Source organism: Dreissena polymorpha, chromosome 16, assembly GCF_020536995.1.
Source record: "Dreissena polymorpha isolate Duluth1 chromosome 16, UMN_Dpol_1.0, whole genome shotgun sequence".
In the NCBI taxonomy this organism is placed as follows: domain Eukaryota; kingdom Metazoa; phylum Mollusca; class Bivalvia; order Myida; family Dreissenidae; genus Dreissena; species Dreissena polymorpha.
In genome coordinates, this window is record NC_068370.1 from 13,518,234 (window position 1) to 13,535,845 (window position 17,612).

The 17,612-nt window shown below is 35.5% G+C and overlaps 1 protein-coding gene across 5 annotated transcripts in view; it reads left to right on the forward strand.

Annotated features, from left to right (window-relative positions):
- The first annotated feature begins 10,413 nt into the window (after positions 1 to 10,413).
- Positions 10,414 to 17,612, forward strand: part of LOC127861911 (stromal membrane-associated protein 1-like) — a 36,617-nt gene continuing 29,418 nt past the window's right edge. For 4 of the 5 annotated variants that reach the window (XM_052400637.1, XM_052400639.1, XM_052400636.1 and 1 more), the window contains exons 1-4: positions 10,415 to 10,623; positions 11,130 to 11,263; positions 11,547 to 11,632; positions 12,130 to 12,220. In XM_052400637.1, the coding sequence (XP_052256597.1) occupies positions 10,506 to 10,623; positions 11,130 to 11,263; positions 11,547 to 11,632; positions 12,130 to 12,220 (429 nt within the window). In that variant the 5' untranslated portion in view covers positions 10,415 to 10,505. Of the gene's footprint in view, positions 10,624 to 11,129; positions 11,264 to 11,546; positions 11,633 to 12,129; positions 12,221 to 17,612 lie in introns of all 5 variants that reach the window. The other variant, XM_052400634.1, reaches the window with a different exon arrangement.

The following is a 17,612-nucleotide window of genomic DNA, read 5'->3' on the forward strand; positions in this document are numbered from 1 at the left end:
GTTCGAGAAGTTATTTTGCTATGTCATTCATTCATACATTAAACTTGTTTTATTTGCTTGACTAATCAATTTCACTTTTCAAATAAATACTCGATTACCACAAGTGACAGTTCGCTGAGTGTCAACGGGTACTCCATGTACCCTGTTAAATTGATGAAAGTCGCACAGCGTGAAGTCAGTGCGAAAGTCCAACTGTTAACTAGTAATCTATCATTTGTATTAGTAGCATCATTAGTATCAGTATTATTGTTATTATGAAATAATAGTAATAGTAATAGTAATAGTAGTAGTAGTAGTAGTAGTAGTAGTAGTAGTAGTAGTAGTAGTAGTAGTAGTAGTAGTAGTAGTAGTAGTAGTAGTAGTAGTAGTAGTAGTAGTAGTAGTAGTAGTAGTAGTAGTAGTAGTAGTAGTAGTAGTAGTAGTAGTAGTAGTAGTAGTAGTAGTAGTAGTAGTAGTAGTAGTAGTAGTAGTAGTAGTAGTAGTAGTAGTAGTAGTAGTAGTAGTAGTAGTAGTAGTAGTAGTAGTAGTAGTAGTAGTAGTAGTAGTAGTAGTAGTAGTAGTAGTAGTAGTAGTAGTAGTAGTAGTAGTAGTAGTAGTAGTAGTAGTAGTAGTAGTAGTAGTAGTAGTAGTAGTAGTAGTAGTAGTAGTAGTAGTCGTAGTAGTAGTAGTAGTAGTAGTAGTAGTAGTAGTAGTAGTAGTAGTAGTAGTAGTAGTAGTAGTAGTAGTCAGTAGCAGTAGTAGTAGTAGTAGTAGTGTAGTAGTAGTAGTAGTAGTAGTAGTAGTAGTAGTAGTAGTAGTAGTAGTAGTAGTAGTAGTAGTAGTAGTAGTAGTAGTAGTAGTAGTAGTAGTAGTAGTAGTAGTAGTAGTAGTAGTAGTAGTAGTAGTAGTAGTAGTAGTAGTAGTAGTAGTCGTCTTCGTCGTCGTCGTCGTCGTCGTAGTCTTAGTAGTATTGTGCACACGTGTAATTTTTACAAAAAGAAAATGATATTTAATTTTACGTTTACATTTTCGCCCTTTTGACGTAGCACGAATAATTCAAATTTCGTTTTTAAGAAATTAACCAAGGGAAACAATTAGTACACTTACACATTTCGAACGACATGGTTGTCTTATCTCTTCACAATGAAAGGTAAAATGTTCAAATGAAATGTGACACATGTTGATGTCAATACCACGGGAATGGTTGCAGACATGTCAGCTATTTTATCTTGGTAAAAAATATCAATATATCGATATTACGCAGGTACCGTAAAAAACACCAAACGAAAACCAAACGCCTTACACATAGCGTCTCATATCGACATGCCAGGATTCTTGACTTCTCGGACTCATTAATATACGTTATATTATACGTACAAATCTATTGCATATTGGTGTTCATATTATGCAAATGATGAATAGGAACAGGAATACCGTTCAAACGATATTTTGCTACCTCTTTTATTATAATATTATACTTGCAAGACATTTTAAAATAAATAGTCATTCAATAGAGAAGTAGATATAAAGAATATTATAATAACTTATCCTAAAAGAACGCAACCATAATTAAAGGAAATATTAATATAAAATTATTTTAACAATAACTATATAAATTCCCAATTAATCGAAATTCTGGGGTTTGCGTTTCTTTGAACGCTCATTTGTGCGTTTGTTGATGCAGTAGATTTTTTTAATTATTAGCGAAATAAACAAATTACATGGGGTCTCAGCGAATACCATAAACAATTAACTTAAATATATATTGTTACATGTACTTAATGATCTTAATTCCGCCATATCTGGATAGATTGTGTCAGTTTAGATTCTAGAAGGACTTTAAATATATTTTTCCGAGGTGCATTCTTGAAAATTAATATTATTTTCATTTACTTATTTTGTATTTTGCGAAGTTCGTATTAAATGCAAACAAAGATATCTGATAAGCTGTCGATAGGTCAAACACTAGTTCCCCCTTATTTAGTGTTTGGTAAATGTACTGTGCTATAACAGTTTCCAACGCTCAGTCGACGTATTCGTATAATACAATATCTAAGTTATATATTTACTCCATTCGCAATTAAAGTGGTCACCGACTGAATGTGTGTAAAATAAATGTTGCATTTTCAATAAGACACGTTTGACAGTTCGTCTATCGGTGCAGCTCAGTAAGGTTACTAGAACATAGCGGCATGAAATGGGCCGATACTTCAGTTTATAGAGACAAATTAGTTTTCGCGTAGCTGTTAAAACTTCACTGCCGATGACACGTTGCACTGCGAAGAGCTGGAACGCTTAGTGCCAGATGCTACAAAGACCTGAGGATGCTATCGAATGCAAGAAATAAGTATTTACGTGTACGAGTCTGACATCCCGTCACGCATGCGCGTTATTCAATATAAAATGTGTGTCAGTGTGTCTGATGTTGTTTCAGTGTGAGTGCCTGCCTGCACGTCCGTTCGTCTGTCTTTATGTTCGTATTTATTTTATTGTCTGTCTGTCTGTCTGTCTGTCTGTCTGTTGTCTGTCTGTCTGTCTGTCCTTCTGTCTGTCTGTCTGTCTGTCTGTCTGTCTGTCTGTCTGTCTGTCTGTCTGTCTGTCTGTCTGTCTGTCTGTCTGTCTGTCTGTCTGTCTGTCTGTCTGTCTGTCTGTCTGTCTGTCTGTCTGTCTGTCTGTCTGTCTGTCTGTCCTGTCCGTCCGTCCGTCCGTCCGTCCGTCCGTCCGTCCGTCTGTCTGTCTGTCCGTCCGTCTGTCTGTCTGTCAGAGGGTTAACCGGCTTGTCTGTCCGCATGACTGCACGTCAGTCTCCTCATATTTAGTTTAATCACGGATAAGGGCTTGGTAAAGTTTTATAGTGAATTTTAATGTTTGAAAATACTCATATGAAGTTTTAATTGAACTTCCAGACCTCAGAATATAGTATGAACTTGCAGCAAGGATTTTGACGTTAACACGTCCAATTATATTGGTCAAAATGTTTTATAAAACTTCTGAACTCTACTTCTGATTACCTTCAGACTTTCATATTCCGCAGTCAAAAGTTGTGTTAGAAGTCATATATTACCGCGAGCGCTTTGTACTAAAACATCGCTGATTTGTAGACGGTTTGGTCTAGTTAAATCAAGTTTTGTAAATCTGTCTATCATAGTCGGGTCCTAACGTCGACACATTTACGACTTATGATTTGGTGTGGTGTAACCCCGCCCGTGCCAACCGGTGTGAAAACGTACGGTTGTTATTGCGTTTGTACGAAGGCATGTATGAATTGTTTTGACACCAACTTGACATCGCAGCCTACGGATTCTAATGGTGCCAGTCGGATTTGTTGGAACATTTTAGAGAAAACAAAGTTGATTGTCAGAAAAACAGAATCGTGTTTGTTAATTTTTACTTTTCAAGTATAATTGCATAGAGTTCGTTTCACGCGTTTCATTTGTTTTGTCTTCCCAATATCGCGTCTTTGTTTTCTTACGAAAGTACAATATAAAGTACAATCTTATCCATTCTTGATTTTTGAAGGGAACATTTTTTTCAACAGTTGGGTGGTATAATAATCAAAAACACCTATGCAGTAAGAGTCTGTTTCTCGATTCAGTTGTCAATACAAGGTCAAGTTTATTGGTCAAAGGTTAACTGTTTCTCAAGAGCAAAACCTTTTCGTGATTAAAATGTTTCATGTCTTACTCTATTCGCATAATAGGATCGCTATCATCGGCTAAGGAATGGGGATATATAACAATAAAAAAAAATAATTAAATACATCCTCCTAGTTAAAAACAAGCATGCGGGCTTGATTATATTCAATCAACAATACACAACCTGTCCTACAGTATTCATAAACACATGTAAACAAAGCTTCGCATTATTTCTCGACTTTATTCAGAAAATTTCGATTATTAATAATATGAATAACACATATGATGCTAACAATAATTTTAAATACTGATAAGTAATGGCAATATTTCGAGCAATATATATTTGCAACGAAGGCGTGTTATCGCATGCTTTTGCAACGCGGACTTCACAGGCTACTCTCGGACGACACATTACGCACATGCATTAAACCCCCTTTTCACAAAGCACGGCCCATTTGCACATTGTGTTTTGTTTATTGTTCCTTCCGTTGTACGATTTACATTTCAATACGGAGCTTTGATATGTATTCACAGCATTCTACTTGTATTGTTCATATATGTTTTGTCAATTGTCGGACTTGCGTTGAATTTTATTAATATAGTATTGCCTGTTTCTCTGTAAATGCATGTATTGGCTTGCTTATTGTTGTATCGTCGATAGGCACACCGTATCCTTTCGTTAGTTTTGTTGCTAGTTTTTGTTATTTGATAAATATTTGCAATTAGTCTCCTTTACTCCGATCATTCAAAATTCTTATCGACGGAAGCTAGACGCCTCTCACCTATTACAGACCAGTTTGCAAATGTGAAACCTCTTCAAGAAATGTGCGCCCTACAATTTAACGTATCGCTTCTTGACATCATATACTGCTCTGGTTCTTCAAAATATGACCTCATTCAAACAGTTAAACAGATAACTGTTTGGTGTTGTTTTTTATACCTTGAAATTAATTGCTTTGTAATAAAAACGTGTTTTCGTCTAGCCGTCTCGTTCCCGTCTGTAAGTAATTGTAATCGAATAAAAAAGTTAATAAAAACATGGACAGCCAACTTATAATTTATTACCGTAGTAACATTTGAGTTGTACAACTAAAAAAAGCAATAGCGGAAGGGGACTTTATTTATTAGTTTAGATTGTTTGTCTTTTAAGTATAACAGTGGATCCGTTTTTGCGCACATTTTTCGTGGGTACGTCAAACTTGTCTAAGAGCTTTATTACGTGCACATGCATTTACTCGATACTGCCCTTCTTATATAAGAGGTGAATGAAAAGTATCTGTTCAAATAGTACTTTTACTATCACTCATCACACAATTAATGTGTTATCCTTAAATAGGTTAAGGTTATTTTCAGTGCTCAAAGTATGATTATTATTTATAACAATAATTCAAAATTGAGCCGTGCTCTGTGAAAAGGGATTGAAAGTGTCCGTAAAGTGTCGTCCTAGATAAACCTATGCATTCCGCACAGGCTAATCAGGGACGAAACTTTCCCCCCGAAACTTAATTTTTGCTAAGAAGAGGCTTTATATAAACCAATAAATTAATAAAAGATGAAAGTTTTGTCCCAGATTAGCCTGTGCCGTCTGCACAGGCTAATCATGGACGACACTTCACGCACGTGCATTAAACCCCCCATTCACAGAGCAATGACCAAAAAGTATTTTGGGCATGGTATCCTTATAACCTAGTTTTTCGAGAATTGTCTTTTAAATTGAGCGAATGTCAGGGGTCCGAAAAGAAACATGTCCCCTTCTCTGTGTTGTGCTTTTGTATTTCGAGACAACAGTGATAACAGTGTCTATTTCAAACCGATTGTCAGTTTTATAAAAGGCATTTATAGTTATAATTGCGGCAAAACCTGTTCACGCCACTAAATATGTGTGTGTCATCAACCAATTTCAGCCATGAAAACAAGGTAGTCAACTCTTCGGAAGGGAAACAGTATCATTTATGCAATATTTAAAACATCATCGTTCCTGAATATGAATCGGTGAGGGTTAAAAACAATCAGGCTTCCTCCACGCATATATTCCTATTAACCCTTTGCATGCTGGAAAATGTGTAGTCTGCTAAAATTTCGTCTGCAGAATTTCTAAAATTAGCATTTTCTTCGATTTAAAAAAAAAAGAATACTATCAGAATAGCAAACAGTTTGGATCCTGATGAGACGCCACGTTCTGCACGTTCTCATCTGGATCCAAACTGTTTGCAAAGGCCCTTAAAAATTCGGTTCCAGCACTGAAAGAGTTAAAAGGTATCGATGCACGTCTGGGTGTTTAGTGCACCCCACCCACTCTTTCCCAGCGGTAATATATCGTGCCAATTTTAATGGATAGACGGAGGAAACTAATTTGTAACCAATTTGTAACCATAACTGAAAGTAGATTCAGCTGATTTAATTTACAAGTGGCAATTTGTGGCGAAGTAAAATTAAACTGCTACCATTTAAAAGTCGTTAAAACGTCTGTGGTCCGTTTTGCGGAATTGATTCCTGATATATACACGTATCAATCTATTTAAGGGTCGCGTTCTTAGTTCTGTTTTGTGGCATAACTATTAAAGTAGTACTTATGTGATAAATAAATACACTAACTAATTGGAAAATTAGTATAATTTTGAAAACAGTTGAAAGCGCATACATATGTACAATAACCTTTTCTGTTGTACATAAAAAAATTCGTTTGTGATACCCCCACCCTCAAAACACACATATTCAATTACACACACAATTCACACATATTTTTTAATATTTTAATTTCACGACGAACAGTATTTTGAAAATCAGTCATTAGCTGAATGGCACCAAGCAAACACGGGATAAAACATTAAATAATTATTATTTGAGACATGTGACTCGGGGATGAGCGCGCAGCGCTCAGAAGGGCGACAACTGTCAGTCCTTATCCTTGGTTATCCCGCAACCGTTTCACGAAATTCCCAGCCTGATAGGCGAACCACATCTTCGTCAGCGTCCGTAACTGATCCCCGTCAGGCGTCCCTTTCCGGAACTCTGGGAGCTGCTTCAGGCCGTACGAAAGTACAAAGCCAGTTCCGAATGGAAGAGCAACTGAAAGCAGATCATGAAACGTGACGGGTATATTTACAAATATATTGAATATATTAAATTATTTCCTTAAAAAATATCTTCCAACACTTGTGCAGTAACTATAGTTGCTTGAATATATTTATGTAATCAATACTAGCATACATTTATTAATATAAACAACTTCCAATATACATTATTTTCTGTAAAGTGCATGGATTGTTGGAAAGTTTCAGTCAGTATTATTTTTAAAGACGGAGGTTTAGTACTATAGTAACTTCATGAAAAGTGAAAGTTCTATGTCACGTACGGTTGGTCGGGACCAAGGTCATCGCCATGGCGACGAGGAGAACGCTGCTCAGACTGACCCTCATGCTGTCTTCCTGAGAAAGCAGTGGGAGAAATTATATGAGCAGCGTTCTGAGGAAAATGGACTTAATGCGTGCGCGAAAAGTGTCTTCGCAGATTAGCCTGTGCAGTCCGCACAGGCTAATCAGCGGAAACACTTTGGGCATAAACTGGATATCCGAGAACTATTTTAAACGAAAAAATCCATCAAAGCGCAAAGTGTCGTCCTTGATTATCTTGATGATACTTTACGCACATGGATTAAGTCCAGTTTTCCCAGAGCGACACATGTTTATAAATGACACAAAATATGTAAATTCATTTCTTGACCAGTCGTGAATATTTACAAGAATGAGCCGCGCTCTGTAAAAAGGGGGTTTAATGCATTTTCGTAAAGTGTAGTCCCAGATTAGTCTGTACAGTCCGCACAAGCTAATCAGGGACGACACTTTCCGCGTTAATGATATTTTTTCGTATACAGAGAGACCCTTCTTAGCAAAAATCTAGTAAGGCGGAAAGTTTCGTCACTGATTAGCCTGTGCGAAATGCACAGACTGGGACGGCACTTTACGCACATGCATTAAACCCCTTTTTCATAGAGCACGGTCCAAATGTAAGATGTAGTCGTTGTTTTCTTTATATAGCGCCCTTTTCATACTCGAGATGTGCGTTCAAAGGCGCTTTACAGTTTTTCCCTGATCACTGGGTCATAAGTCGTCCGTTAACATCTTGGCGCAGTATGCAGCCATGGCACATTGGCTTATTTCCCTCACAGGTACCCATTTATACACCTGGGTGGAGAGGAGCAGATGTGGGATAAATCTCTTGCTCAAGGAAATTCCAGTGGTCGGGGCGGGATTCGAACCCGGGACCTCTTGATCCCTATGCCAGCATCCTACCATTAGACCACTGCTCCCATATTGCGTATTTTTATGATATTTCAACTTGATAAACGTTTACTCTATTAAACATAAAACTTTTTTTCTAAATGAAAGTTCAAATAAAAGATAAACCTTGGAGTGTAACTCCTAATGTACATGTAAGTCCTATCATCCAATTGTCCATGTTTAACCGTTGGACTTAATCCGAAATTAAGTTGATATCAAAACACCATACCTTGCAACTTCACAGCGAACTGAGCGGTGTACCACGACACAACCCGGAAGTCAACATGCACAACGTATGAGCTACATGTCGTTAATTAAAATTATTAGCCAGTGGTCATTTAGATTGAGCAATAGGTTGGATATAGAAAGATATTGTCAACTCTGTCTGGCCGAAGCATAATCGATATGAAAAATGGGAGCATGTTACAAGGACGGTTGTCATTTATTATTACGCGAAATACATGTACATCCAGATGTTTAAAACGAATCATTCGGCGTGAAGGTCCTAATTTTAAAGCACCTCAATCATTTCATAGAAATAAAACGCCTTTTGTACATATCTTTTCCAGAAAAATAAAATATTGGTGCTATGAAACGATAAAATGGTGTGCGGTCTCGTTCTCTCCTTCTATTGTGAATCGGTCAAAAGACGGTTACGAGTTATTAATCAAATAGGCAGTTATACGGATATTACATTTCATTTGCGGCTACGATGACATCACTGACTGGTTTTTAAGTAAATCCGAACTAGCGAACTTAGGGCGTCCAGTCACAAACGCCATGTTTAACCTAAACAACAGTCAAAACCAAAGCAGCATCAGGAAGAAAAACATTTATTTGTCCCAATACGTAACACAGACAATATTTAAGGCGGTGTGCAAAGAGAGATCATAAAGAACTTGTACAAGCCAATTCTACAATATTAAATGATTCAGTGAAATAAACAACAAATTAAATAGCTTTATGGGAATGCTAACGTCTCCTCTTTGTTGCTATTATCTAGATAAAGTAAATGAATTAAAATTAGTAAAACATTGCTCCCCAATCTTGAAAATAATGTCCCAAAATTTGCTTAAAATGAAGTCAGTTCCAAAAAGGGGTTAAACAATTTTTTGGCAATTAATAAGTAGTCGGAGATGAAACGGCGCCGGGAAAATGAAATAATCGTGAATTCAGTTATATTGTACTGTACACGTACGTGAATTATAAAAGAAAATGATATGTGTACACCCAATGTCTCGAACGTCATGAAAGTAGATAACAGATCTGGTTTTCCTTCTATTGCTTTTTTATATCGACGTCTACGTGCGATCTTGAAACAAACAAAAACAAGGGAAGCGCAAACAGTGTAGATTCGAAAGGCGTAATCATTTATAAGAAATATAAAAATGTAAAAAAAAGGCTCACCGAGTGAAAATAGCCGCTGCTCCTTCACGAAAAACATGAGAACGACGCCATCTTGGAAGTTAGTTAAACTAACCTTACTTAAACCCGGTAAGATCCCGTATACGCATGCCCCTGAGTTAGATGTGACCAACTCACATAATTTCAAAGTGTTAAGGTATTTTCGCGCCTAAGGCTACATTATGTGATGAAAAAATGGTGTCCCAGCACTCGTGCCTAATTAACTTTACTAGACTCACGAAACTTGGGACCGATTTTGGTGTGGTCTTGCGCTGTAACGGGATGGATAAGCACCAGTTCGTCTCCAACATATAGTTGATCAGCTGCTCTTACAAACAGTAGCAGGTGTTTCCACAACGAGTCCTGTATTTGCACGATGATGATCTGAAGTATTTATTATATGATGCTATATTCTTAAATATTTTTCTAAAAAGAAGGGATATAGTTGACACTTGTTCGTAATTTCATTTCATCGATCATCAAAAAGTTGTAACTCTGTTGCTCTGGGAGCCGTGTCATTAATGGTGGCCTTCCTACCATTGAGTAATTAAATGGTAATTAAATTGAATGCGATTTAATTGCCTTTTATTATTTTTTAATTTGAGTTGCAGTGCTATGAGGTTAAATTTTATTTACAATTATATGCATCATGAATATTTCTGGGCCAAGTGTGAGCTTGAGCGCTCTAAAACCGGTTTAAACCTTAGCATTTAAATGCTTTGCATTGACCGTTCCAAGACGGTGACACCAGCTTTATTCTTCTATCAGTGTATGATGTTTTGTATTGTGCTGTTACGTACTGTTTTGGCAATTGGTCACTTGCCTTAAATAAATTACCAGCTAATTGTTTATAAAGAGAATGCAATACTGCCCCAGCATATGGAGTCTCACTTCTTTATATTGTTAGTGTTTGATAGCCTATACAGTTACGTCCCCTGTATTAACGTGCTAGAGATATTAAATAGTTCTAAAAATTGTATTAAATATTTTACGTAAAATAGTTTACTTTAGATATATTGAAAGCCGATTTGAAATAATGATTTGAAAAATAATTACGTAACTTATAAAATATCATATTTTTTGTTGAATATTAAATCGCTAGTTCGGGCGGAATAATATTCAATGACTTCTTCCGGTGATTCGGTTCCCTGTCATCGGTTAAAAGAGGAGTGTTGTTTATTACGGAAATTTTACGTTTATTTCGAATATGTCCACTAGAGGCGAGAAGGAACGACAAAAAGCTCAACAAGAAAAATTCCAAGCCATTCTTTCCAATCTTTTAAAAGACGAAGATAACAAATATTGTGTCGACTGTGATGCAAAGGGTATTTTAATGTGATGTTTATTGATTAAAATCCCACTTTCAATTCATAGAATATGATACTGTTCGTGACCGAACTGTATAGATAATGGGGTTTCCTTATAATATTTTAATCTTTTTCAATTTTGAAATTTGTTATTATTTGCTTTTTACCCTATCATCAGCCCAATTAGTGTCCTGACAAATGCAAACCTGTCAGATGTGATGGGGGCGTACAAAAGTCACCCATGATTTGACTTCTAAATAACCTCAGCCATTGAGATTTAACATATGGCAATATATCACCATTTAAGTTAACGGCAAAATAAAAATTTCCAAAACTATCTTAAACATGATTTCACGATGAGCTTTATATATCAGGCCTCGGCAAACACTCGTTAAGATGCAGATGCAAAGGCATTCAGTTGACCATGGATTATAATTTTCTTAAATTTATGTGTATTTCTAATTAACATTACTTCTAAATTAGATTGAAATGATTGTTAATGTTTTTAAAATGTTATTTTACAGGGCCAAGATGGGCTTCCTGGAACCTTGGTGTGTTCTTGTGTATTCGATGTGCAGGGATTCATCGTAACCTAGGTGTTCATATCTCCAAAGTGAAATCTGTTAATCTAGACACATGGACTCCAGAACAAATTGCGGTAGGTAACTAAGTGTGTGATTGTTGTAGTCATAAATATAATATATCCTGAATTTAACAAATATTTTAGGGTAATAAATGCTTCGCTATAACATTTATTAAAAACTTGAAAAAAGGATTTTAAAGGAAGTATTTCAATGACTTGAAAAAGAAGTAACAATGGACATTTCTGATTGCAAGCTCTGCAATTACATATTACTTTTGTGATAAAGCGTGGAGTAACAACATAATGCTGCGTTTGCAATAGCCTTACCAGTTAAAGTATGATGTTTTTAAATTGACAGATGATGATGGAAGTTGGAAACAGTCGTGCTAGGGCTGCATATGAGGCCAATCTTCCTGATAATTACAGACGACCACAGGCTAACAGGTGTCCTTATGCTGCTATTTGTGTGTCATCCATCAAAAGTGTGAAATTGTTTGGGAAACTTCATACATATACCACATAAAAAAGAGATTTTTGTATCTGAAAGTGAAAGAATTGCAGTTAACCGTAAAGTCCATGTTTTCTAACATAATATTTCGGCTGTGAAAATGTTTAATTGGATTGAGGAATCGACATATTATTTTCTCTATATCCTATCTCAGGATTTCTGTATCTAAAATATTAAACATAATTTCTCAAATTACATATAATCAATTTTTCATGCTGACAACTGTTAATTTCTCTATTATTTTGGGATTTCGCTCTTTTTTTACCTCCCACATTTCAAACCATAGTGAAAGGATGGTTACCCATGTAAAATTGTTAAATGCTCTCTCATAAATTTGTTTAAATTAAACTTTGTTCAACTATTTTTTTGTACCTGTCAGCTGTATTTTGTGCCTGTCCTTTGTTTTTTAACTGTTTTTGTGAACCCTTTATAGCCCTCTTGAGAGCTTCATTCGTGCCAAATATGAGCAGAAGAAGTATCTAGCTAAGGAATGGGTTCCACCCACGCCAGTTATATCCAAGGAGGTAAGATCAATATCTTCAAATTTAAAAGCAACCCTTATATGTTAAAATTACATATTCATATCAGAATTGCTTTTTAGTGGACCAACTTTGTACAGCTTAGGCCACGACTTTTATATTTCTTGGTTTACAAAACCGCCGACCCTAATTTTTGGAAAATGGGAAAAAAAATAAAATCGGAAAATCGTCTTTTTTTAAATATTTTATTCCCGACCGCACTTCAAAATGAGCGAAATGAGAAAAAAAAACGATCCGGTTTGAGTACGGTTGCGAATAAAATCAAGTAAGTACAATCAACGATTGGTTCACATATATTGCAGAGATCGGGATATTTTTCAATGTGACACATTATGTACCAGTCCTTTTATGGGCACTTCTCAAAATTTATTTCGGGTAAAAATTACAGACAATAAGAAAATCAGCGTCAGTCAAATGTCGACCCCATCAAAATTTATTTCCGTGTCTGTGACGCAACTATATTGTTTAACATGTTAATTATATTAAACAAACCCGATAGTATTTGATAATAAGTATAAATAATCCAATAAAACACTGCCATTATTTACGATATATGTGTTTAGGAATTTTGTAAACACGTCCGCCATAGTTTATAGGAACTGTACAGAAAGTTTGGAAATCGGAACAAATCGGTATATCTCGGAAAATCATTGATAAATGTATTTGTCGTTTCAATGCTTAGGGCCGAGTAATTTCGGCAAATCGGAACTCAACTTGTGTAAAACACTAGCTCAATTAACCTTTAAACTCCGCCTCCGTTCTCTGCAAAAGATTCGAAGGCGGAGCTATGCACGTGCTTTTATTAAATTGGAGGATTGCAATTGACCAGTCGCCAAATTATCGATCGCTCCGCCCACATAGTCACGTGGTCTAGTGATTAGAAAACTCCGACAAGCAGATCGCAATTATAGCGGATTACGTGAGGGAAATTCTATATTTGTAATGATGTATTATGCTCTTTTCTATAATATAAATTATTAAAGCCGCACACTAAACTAAACTGCTTTGTAAAACGTTAATACAATCATAAAAACTTTAGAGAGAAATGGCGTTATCAAATTAAATGAGTTAACGGCAGACTGACTATCAGAAACGTTTCTTATACATATTATATAGGGAGTTGATGAAAAATCCGTTGTAAAAATGAGCATTTATTTCATATTGATTTTTAACTTGTATTCAACCGTCTGACAGTGAACCCGGTGGCTATTCATATATAATTTTGAAAATATTTTTATTAAATGCAAATGACATATCCATATCATGATGGGTTTTTGTTAATTAAATTTTTTTAGATCTTTGTTTTATTGTGTTATTTTTAAAAAGACACCGATTTTTTTTATTTAGATATAAATTAAATTTTGATTGTAACCATAATTTAATACAGGCCTAATTTCGTGGTTTCATTAACATATAGTCTAATATGCATTTTATTTCATTTATGTTTAATGCGAACCTGTTACATTTCACTATCAAAAAATGAAGTGTTGGTATAACGGTGCTGTTCACGAACATTCGAACTGAATACATTTAGCATATTATGCATTTGCTTATTTATAACAAGATGGCCCTTATATGTTAATTGCAATTTTCACATTTCTCCCCGTATCAATATATGTTGTATTAGAAATGTTGTTGTTGTATTATAAGCCGTACATTTTACACTTGAAGTCGCTTTAAGCTGGCTAAGCCGCGTTGAAATCACCTTTTTGTTGTTTCTACTTTAGTTAAAACAATATTTAAGTAAACAATTTATGATGATTGTCCTTGTTTATGCTCCACAGAAAATAAATATATAATTGGAAATCATTTAAGTAATTAAATAGTTTTCTTTTCTTGTGTACTGTACCTAACAATGCCTTAATGTTCCTTCATTCCGAGATCCACGCAACATACTGTTATTTATTAATCATCGACAATTACGCTGTGATTAATAAGCACGTGTGGCAATTATTATGTTGCCCAAACTGCTTAATAATATTGTGCATCAGACGGTATAACACGTTTTATAGAACACACACCTGGTGTGGTTAAACTATTTATTGTGTTTGTTTTCTCATTACTCGTTCGTATGTTCAAGAAATAAAGATAAAATAATAACCTTTTATAAAGTATGTATAGCACCTACAATTTTGAATAATGATCGAACAGTAATGATCATGCATTTGATATAAAATCTGTGTAAACTCTTAAAAATTACGTCCATTCCATATGTAAAACACGCTTTGTTTGTCGGACAAAATGGCGGCCAGATAAGCGTTGCTGAGGGTTGTGTGAAAAATCGATATCTGATTGGCTGATCGACAAAATGTGGGCGGATTTGGCGACTGGTCAATTGAGAAACAAACACACGATTGGTTCGGCATGTTGATTGCTAGACAAAGGAAGCCAATTTTTTCGGCGCGAAATTTGTCGCTTTATTGCTTCCGACAGAAAGCGGCTTTCCTTTGATGACGTCAAACTGTCAATTCACACAGACTGCACATTTTCGGAAAACTTTAACTGACTCCTTGTTTACAATTCCAGTAAAAAAAACACTTGCTAACATTAAACTTTGGATTAAATTATCAAAATAAAGCAAAAGCGAAGTTGACAAATATGATTAAATTAATTCGCGTCAGTTCAAATAAGACGTTTTGCGTTGTAAATCAACGAGTTTTCATGACAACAACAACTTTGACAAACATTACCGCGACGACGCATGGATCGATCTACCTCGATTTTTTTTTTCATGTACGATCTCATAAGTCGAGTAAGAGCAAACACATACCGGGTAATTTGTGTATGAGTAGTTTATCTTATATAAGATTTATGCAACGGGCATCGCATTGCGTAATGGTGCGCATCCAATTATGGAAATGAAGCGCAGTTTTTCGTTTTAATGGGAGAAGAACGCATGTCATGTAATGGAGTGTTTAAAATTGCCTGATGTTACATAAGGTGCTGTTAGGACTCATTTCATTTGAAGATATAGATGTGTTTCATTGCATAATTTGATTTTTTGTCTCTGTGTTAAGGTTATAAAAGATATGTTGTCTTTGTTCTGATGTTATTAGCATTAACTTTTTTTTCCGTTTTTTTTTTTTTTTTTTTTTTCGACCGCCCGATGGACCATTTTCAAAATAATTTTTGTAAACCAATAAAAAAAAAAGTCGTGGCCTTATGTAATTTTCATCTTGCCTTTGACTTCAGTGTTGGTACCTTTAAAGCCCTAAGGAAATATAGCTTCTACGCTTTTTAGCTCATCAATTTTTTGAAAAAAAATATGAGCTATTGTCATCACCTTGGCGTCGGCGTCCGGTTAAGTTTTGCGTTTAGGTCCACTTTTCTCAGAAAGTATCAATGCTATTGCATTCAAACTTGGTACACTTACTTACTATCATGAGGGGACTGGGCAGGCAAAGTAAGATAACTCTGGCGTGCATTTTGACAGAATTATGTGCCCTTTTTATACTTAGAAAATTGAAAATTTTGGTTAAGTTTTGTGTTTAGGTCCATTTTATTCCTTAAGTATCAAAGCTATTGCTTTCATACTTGCAACACTTACTAACTATCATAAGGGGACTGTGCAGGCAAAGTAATGTAACTCTGACTGGCATTTTGACAGAATTATGTGCCCTTTTTATACTTAGAAAATTGATAATTTGGTTAAGTTTTGTGTTTAGGTCCACTTTATTCCTACAGTATCAAAGCTATAGCTTTCATACTTGCAACACTTATTAACTATCATAAGGGGACTGTGCAGGCAAAGTTATGTAACTCTGACTGGCATTTGGACTGAATTATGGGCCCTTTATACTTAGAAAATTGAAAGTTTGGTTAAGTTTTGTGTTTTGGTCCACTTTACCCCTAAAGTATCATAGATATAACTTTCATACTTGGAACACTCGCAAACTATCATAAGGGTACAGTAAAAGGACAAGTTGCATAACTCTGGATGTCATTTTAATGGAATTATGGCCCTTTTTTGACTTAGTAACTTTGAATATATGGTTAAATTTTATGTTTCGATCCACTTTACTTCTTAAGCATCAAGGCTATTGCTTTTAAACTTCAAATACTTTCATGCTATCATGAGGTTACTGTACCTGGCAAGTTGAATTTTACCTTGACCTTTGAATGACCTTGACTCTCAAGGTAAAATTATTAAATTATGCTAAAATTGCCAAAATCTTTTTTATGATTAGACAAAACTACTCTTACCTGACATACCACAATAGACTCCACCCAAACCATCCCCCGTGCCCTCCCCCCCCCCCCCCCCCCCCTGAATCCCCCCCCCTATTTTTTTTTTTTTTTTTAAGATTATCTCACAAATGACCACCACACCCTCACACTATACCCCCCCACCCCACCCCCCAATTTATTTTTTTTTAACGGTTAAAAAACACAACTATTTATTTTTATTATTTTATGTTTGAAATACCGTCCAACCATCGCACCAAGAATCCCCCCTCCCCCCACCCGAATCCCCCCCCCTAATTTTTTTTTATGTTGTTAAATCATCTCACGAATTACCACCACACCCTCACACTATGCCCCCCCCCCCCCACCTCACCCCCCATTTTTTTTTTTGAAACGGTTAAAAATACACAAATATTTATTTTTATTATTAGTTTGAAATGCCGTCCAACCATCGCACCCAAGAACCCCCCCCCCCCTTCGAATTTATTTTTTGTGTGCATTTTTTTCCAATTTTTGGAAGATTTTGTAATAAATTTCCACACCCCCACACTATACACCCCTCTTCACTCCACCCCTCCCTCCTTTGTGATTGAAAATGAGAGTCCCTTCACCTTTAAAAAGAAAATAGATGAGCGGTCTGCACCGCAAGGCGGTGCTCTTGTTTCTAACTCTTCATAACTTAGAAAATGTGAATGACAAACATATTTGTTCAGTGTGAAGTTTGATCATTGTGTCCACACGTGTCCTTACAAACTAACCTGTGCTGTTCCACCGCACACTTGATACAGATGCTAAGCTAAGTTAATTGACGATAAATAAATACAATAAGTTATCTATTCACGTATTTATTAGATTTAATAAATACAATGAATAAATGGACAATTTGGAAGTTATTCCATTCTTTTGCAGACTATATCTTAGTGTTTGAAAATGTTGCCTATATTGGTCTTTATTAATCACATGTTGGCATAGAAGGTTGATGAAAGCTGCAACATCACATCTCTTTAAATAGATTGGGTTTTCTTTTTGTGTGTGTTTAACAAACTTTGGAAAAACCTAACTTTTAGTATATTATTCAGTATCATCGTGCATGAAATCAATTCACTTTATTTATGTTCATTGTATCAGATTTGTAGAATATTAATACACATAAAGGTCAGTGTCATGGCAATGCATTTAAGCTGTGTATATT